Source organism: Abramis brama (assembly GCF_963993115.1).
Source record: "Abramis brama genome assembly, chromosome: 14".
Classification (NCBI taxonomy): Eukaryota; Metazoa; Chordata; class Actinopteri; order Cypriniformes; family Leuciscidae; genus Abramis; species Abramis brama.
Window position 1 is genome coordinate 4,864,483 of NC_139976.1, and position 6,000 is coordinate 4,870,482.

Consider the following 6,000-nt stretch of genomic DNA (forward strand, 5'->3'; position numbering starts at 1 on the left):
TTGATTCTCAAAAGTGGCTTCACAATATAACAAATTCAAATTCTCCTGAAAAGCAGCTCAAGCCAATAGTGCCATTATTCAGCCCAAGTCAGTTCAGTGTGGTCAGTTGATCAGTTATGCATACATTCTGTATATACAGTGTATTTGTGCACATACATCTACGGCACACTGAAGAAGCAAAAGACACAATATAGCAGTGGTTTACATTTTACACATCTGTGTGTAGTTTGGCATAGTTATGGCTAATCATTTGATGGTTTGTGTGTAAAGTTACTATGCAAAAACAACACTTTAAGAAGAGTTAGTTATGAATGTGAATAAGTGTTTGCTTTTTCAAGGGATGTGTGACGTTGTGTGGTTTTGTGTGTAGAGTTTTGAGAAATAGAGCCATATAGTTTCAGTACTTGTGTGTAAGCAATAATAAATAAAAAAAAAGAAATTAAATAAGTTCTAAAATTTCTCAATTTGTTCTTTAAAACAAATTCTTTTTTTCATTATTTGTTTTTATCTGGTGTTTATTTTGGACAGAATTTACTATATTTTTTTTCAGGTCACTGCATAAGACATGGTGCCAGTGCTCCCTTTCTTGGCTGCCCCGGGACCGTCATGGAAGTGTTGCAAATTAAAAATAATAATTAATTAAATAGATAAAGATTTTTAATAGAATGTATATTTGGTAAGTGCCTTTGTGTCTGTGATTTGTAGAGTGGTTTTCAGCAGGTTTATGAAGGTTTTGAAGGTCTCAGCGATTAGATGCAGATAGAGTGTTAATTCTAGGTAACTTTGTACCTCAGCGCTGCTTCTTTACTATAGTAATAGTTATAACCCTGGAGGATGCCATGGAACATAACATCAGGTAACAAAGTTGAATTCCTTTAAATGTATCCATTGCATACAACTTTCAATATATATGATAACATGACAATGAAAAATAGTTTAGTAGTTTTTTATTTGCCCAAATTATATGCCAGAAACAATGGCAATTTTTTTAATTGAAATTGTATCAAACTTTATGTAAATTAAGTGAATGTATGGACATTTTAGCAAACATTTGGGTTATAGTTTTTAGTTTGTTTATTTAGGGTGATATCACGTAAAATGGGCCATCAGGTAAAATGGGCCATTTAAGGTTTAGGGGTCCCAGCCCCTCTGGAATTTAGAGCCAATGACTGCAAAGGATTTTAAACTGTTGTCATAACTGTGCTTGACAAGTAACAGGTGATTTTATTGGTTTATGGTTGCTATGGTGTGCTGGGCAATAATTCAAATCAAGACTGCACCAGAAAGCTGCATGGTAAGTAGCCTGGCATACCAAATCTAACTAAACTATTATAAGGATGATAAATCTATAAAAAAACAAACATGCACATAAAAAACTATGCATAATATCTGTCTTGATGGCATCAATCAGAAATAATGTTGTTAGTTTGGTATATGAATATATTTGTAAAAAAAATTATGTTTTTCTTGGCGGCCCAATTTACCTTAACCCACTGAGGTAAAATGGGCCACATGGTTTCAGCTAAAATGGGCCATCATCTGTGTCACTCACAAACACACATACACATGTGAGTGAGTGTGTGTAACTAAATAACTATATTTAATTAATTAATAATTATTATAATAGTCACATGTTTCCATTTATGTCCCCTAATTATATATACATACATACACACACACACACGCACACACACACACACATATATATATACACACACACACACACACACACATATTGATACATCATCATCCTCTGCTAAACTCATCTTTAAATATATTACAATTTAACAGCTAATGCACACTGTTTTCAAGAGTGGCATCTTACTACATCTTCTTACCCTGCTTAATGCATCTAAGGTGTATATTTACATATATATATTTCTCCAGCCCAACCCAAGCCATTCCAAAAAATATATATTTTTAATTAAATATAGTTATATAGTTACACACACACACACCACTGACAGCAGTTCACTGATCTATTCTGTTCCAAATGGACTTTTTTAATTGCACATTTGAACATGTGGGTTTGCACCCAAAATGTTTTTTTTTATTAATGGCACATATGAATATGTTTGTTTAATGCAGTTTAAATGTTATGTGGCTGTATAAGCAATTGTGTTTTAAAATTAAAATTGATGATAAATTACTATTTCCCTTTGCAGTTTGACTGGCCCATTTTACCTGAAACCACTGGCCCATTTTACCTGAAACTGCTCATGCAAAAAAAGTTGGCACAGCTGATGTTTCAAGAACTGTAGGGCCTAAATAATTATATTTTATTACATAATTTCAACAAAAAATTATCAGTCATTATTAATCATAAAAACACATGGAAAAGCCATATATGGTATTGTATTATTGTCCCAAACGATTTACCAAAAAGTGGCCCAATTTAGCTGATATCACCCTACTTATGATACACTGTAAAATCTTAAGTTCAATTAAGACCTTAATTAACATCTGTTAAACACTTTTTCTGGTGTCAAAAAGGAAGACAAAAGCTTACATTTTTAAACTGGAGAAAGATTGAACATTTTAAAAGCTGACAAAGGGCCTTTTAGGGTTTGCTGGTCATTGTCAGTCTTCTGTCATTTTGTCATCGAGTCATTTGCTACATCTTGTGAGCATTTCGTATTGTGACTGCAATGTTCTTCTGTGAATACAGCTGAAATGTTCATGTTCTGCAAATGGACAGAAGGTGGCGATAGAGAAGCATATTCGCCTTCACTGCATGGTCTAAAGACCTCTAGTTTAATCACAATATGAATAACATGCACATGATGTAAAGCGTAAAATACTATCGCCATCATTTCTTTCAGGATAGTTTATTTTCACGCTTTTAAAGATTAGGCTATATGTTAGTTTATTCTTGAACTATAGTTTACAAATAACTTAATTATATATAAACGCTAAAAGACCTTAATAAAATTATATTGAACAGATTATAATCATAAACATTTATTTTTTTCACTATATATATATATATATATATATATATATATATATATATATATATATATATATATGACTATTATTAAATTATAACATTTATAGTGAAACAAATATTTCCAGTGTAGACCATATAGATAGTTTATAATTTGCATCAACTCTTTTTCAGACGTTCTCGTAAGATGAATGTCCTGTGCATTTTCAAAAATTTAAAACAGCCAGAAAAGTAACAGTAAGTTTAGCAGTAAGTAGCCTAATGCAAAAGCTGAATAACAGAACACTTTCCCAAAAACAACACATTTCTGTTCATTTTGATTGTTCTGTCGTATCCATTTGTAAATTCAAGCGAAACTTCATTAAGTTCGGGTGATAGATGTACTGTACATTTGCATAGTGTGTTGGGGGCGTTTCATCAATTGGACTAATGTCATGTTAAGTGTTCATTAACTTCTGTCTAAACTAAACATCTCATTTTATTGATTTGATTGTACCTTATTTTCATGTTCATTCATAGGGTTAGTTGTTATCAATGAGGTTTTGAGTCAAAAGTTCAGTTGCACAAATTATTATTTTTCCTGTAGGAGCTGTTTTGTGTGTTGGTTTCAATTCAGTTCAGTCGTTTTACATTAGAATAATGCTGTGATCCAAATTAAAATTCCAGCATCACCATATTTTTTTGCAATGGATAAACCAGAGAACACAGTAAAAACCACACTAACAGGATAAGTTGTCACGCGTGTTTTAAAATGCTTGCAATTTATTATTTACAATATTTTTGGACCAAAATTTGGCATTTTGTTATTTTATTTTTACTGTTTACAACCGGTTATGCTATTTCAGCGACAGGGTCCTGTGTAAAAAATAAATAAAAATAAAATAAAAATAAAAAATAGCTCAATGACAACATGCCCCACAATTTTTTATTTTTTTATTTTTTTATTTTTTTAACTGCGAATCACAACGAAAATGTTATACAGCTTTGTTTATTTAGTCAATGCGTTAAGGCTTGTATAAACTGACCTACACTGCATGGCGTTAAAAGTGTGACAACCAGCATCTCCTCTATATTCTGATTGAATTTTATTTAGCCTACTTTGTTATATATATATATATATATATATATATATATATATATATATATATATATATATATATGTATGTATGTATGTAGCATGCATGTACGTATATAGGGCTAGATATGTTCTTTAGATAAATAATTTAGCTTTTTTTTTTTTTTTTTTTTGTATTTAAACAGACTTTGTGTTCAGCCGCCTTGAATCCCAAATGCTTATCACATGAATGATCTCTACGCATATTGGATGAAGTTAATTGAGGAGAAGTGTGACAGTGGGAGGGGTTGCCAACCAGCAGTTCATTCACTGCACAGGTTAAATAACCCTCCCCTGATGCCTACTCGGGCACTCTAGGGTAAACCCTCAGATACGAGCACATTCAGCAGGTTTGCTCGGCGAAACTCAGCTTGCTTCATGTTTCTAGAGGGAGAACGGATTATGAACGCGTTTGGGCAGCAGCCGTCGAGCCAGCAGACCAGTCCCCTCCAGCACCACAACGCGCAGGACATCCTGGACATGACCGTGTACTGCGACACCAACTTCAGCATGTACCAGCAGAACCTCCACCATCACCACCACCACGCGCAAAGGCCACCTGCGCATCCTTCCAGCTACGCACTCGGCGAGTACACCTCGCCCACAACCAACCCTTACCTGTGGATGAACAGCCCAGGTATCAGCTCTTCCCCGTATCTCTCAGGCCCGAACGGAGGGTCTTACATCCAGTCAGGATTTGGGTCGAACCAGCGGCAGTTTCTGCCTCCGCCCACCGGCTTCGGAAGCGCAGATCTCGGGTGGCTTTCCATTTCAAGTCAGCAAGAACTTTTCAAGATGGTTAGACCGCCGTACTCATATTCAGCGCTGATTGCGATGGCTATTCAGAACACTCAGGATAAGAAACTGACCCTCAGTCAGATTTATCAGTATGTGGCCGACAACTTTCCTTTTTATAAGAAAAGCAAAGCCGGATGGCAGAACTCCATAAGACACAATCTTTCCTTGAATGATTGCTTCAAGAAAGTTGCGCGGGATGAGGATGACCCTGGTAAGTTTGAACGTTCTTTTCTCATAGACATATATCATAGAAGATAGTGTTAAATTGTATGTGGAATTGGTTTCGCGTGCATAATTACGCTTTGCGCACTAACATTTTTCAAATCTTTTTTTTAAGGTAAAGGAAATTACTGGACTTTGGATCCCAATTGCGAGAAAATGTTCGATAACGGCAACTTCAGAAGGAAGAGAAAAAGAAGAGCTGATGGAAACGCCAGTGGCCTGTCTGTAAAATCCGAGGACGCGCTCAAATTGGCGGACACGGCGAGTCTGATGAGCGCGTCCCCGCAGAGTCTCCAAAACTCTCCGACCCCCAGCGAGCCCAAATCATCCCCCTCACCGTCCGCCGAGCACAGCCCGTGTTTTAACAACTTTATCGGTAACATGAACTCGGTAATGGCGGGAAACAGCAACGGGATCAGAAGCAGAGACGTCAGCTCTGGACACTTGGGGGATTTTACGCACGGCATGTCTGGACATGAACTCGCCCCTCCATCAGAACCCGGTCATCTCAACACCAACAGACTCAACTACTACTCAACATCCCATAATAACAGTGGCTTGATCAACTCGCTCTCCAACCATTTCAGTGTCAATAATCTCATATACAACAGGGATGGAACCGAAGTTTAGGGACGCTCAAGTTCATCGAACCTCTAATGTGCTCTGTGAGTACATGGTCAAACTGTTCTTACAATAGACTTGATTTCTATACACTTTCACCTCAGTTGCACAGCTTGAAGTTCATTTCAGTGGGGCCTGTCTGGTGTTTTTGGATGCATCAGCAAGTGCTTGGCGTGGGTTTGCATCATTTACATGTATTCTGCCTTGGCTAAATGACAATTCTGCACCAAACTGTGATACTTTACATGTCCACACATGTCTGTTTCCTAGGCCACTATAACAAGTGCCTTCTGAGATG

The 6,000-nt window shown here is 36.2% G+C and overlaps 1 protein-coding gene across 1 annotated transcript; it reads left to right on the plus strand.

Moving 5' to 3' along the window:
* Positions 1-4,299: 4,299 nt before the first annotated feature.
* On the plus strand, positions 4,300-5,773 carry foxi1 (forkhead box i1). The gene is made up of 2 exons (XM_084135385.1): positions 4,300-5,070; positions 5,197-5,773. The coding sequence occupies exons 1-2, from the start codon at positions 4,440-4,442 to the stop codon at positions 5,709-5,711; spliced, it is 1,146 nt and encodes a 381-aa protein (XP_083991511.1). The 5' UTR covers positions 4,300-4,439; the 3' UTR covers positions 5,712-5,773.
* The last annotated feature ends 227 nt before the right edge of the window (positions 5,774-6,000 follow it).

Bases quoted from the DNA above. Each gene is read 5' to 3' on its own strand.
- foxi1 (XM_084135385.1), top strand. From the start codon at position 4,440: ATGTTTCTAGAGGGAGAACGGATTATGAACGCGTTTGGGCAGCAGCCG. The intron at 5,071-5,196 runs GTAAGTTTGAAC...CTTTTTTTTAAG, and splicing joins GCGGGATGAGGATGACCCTG to GTAAAGGAAATTACTGGACT.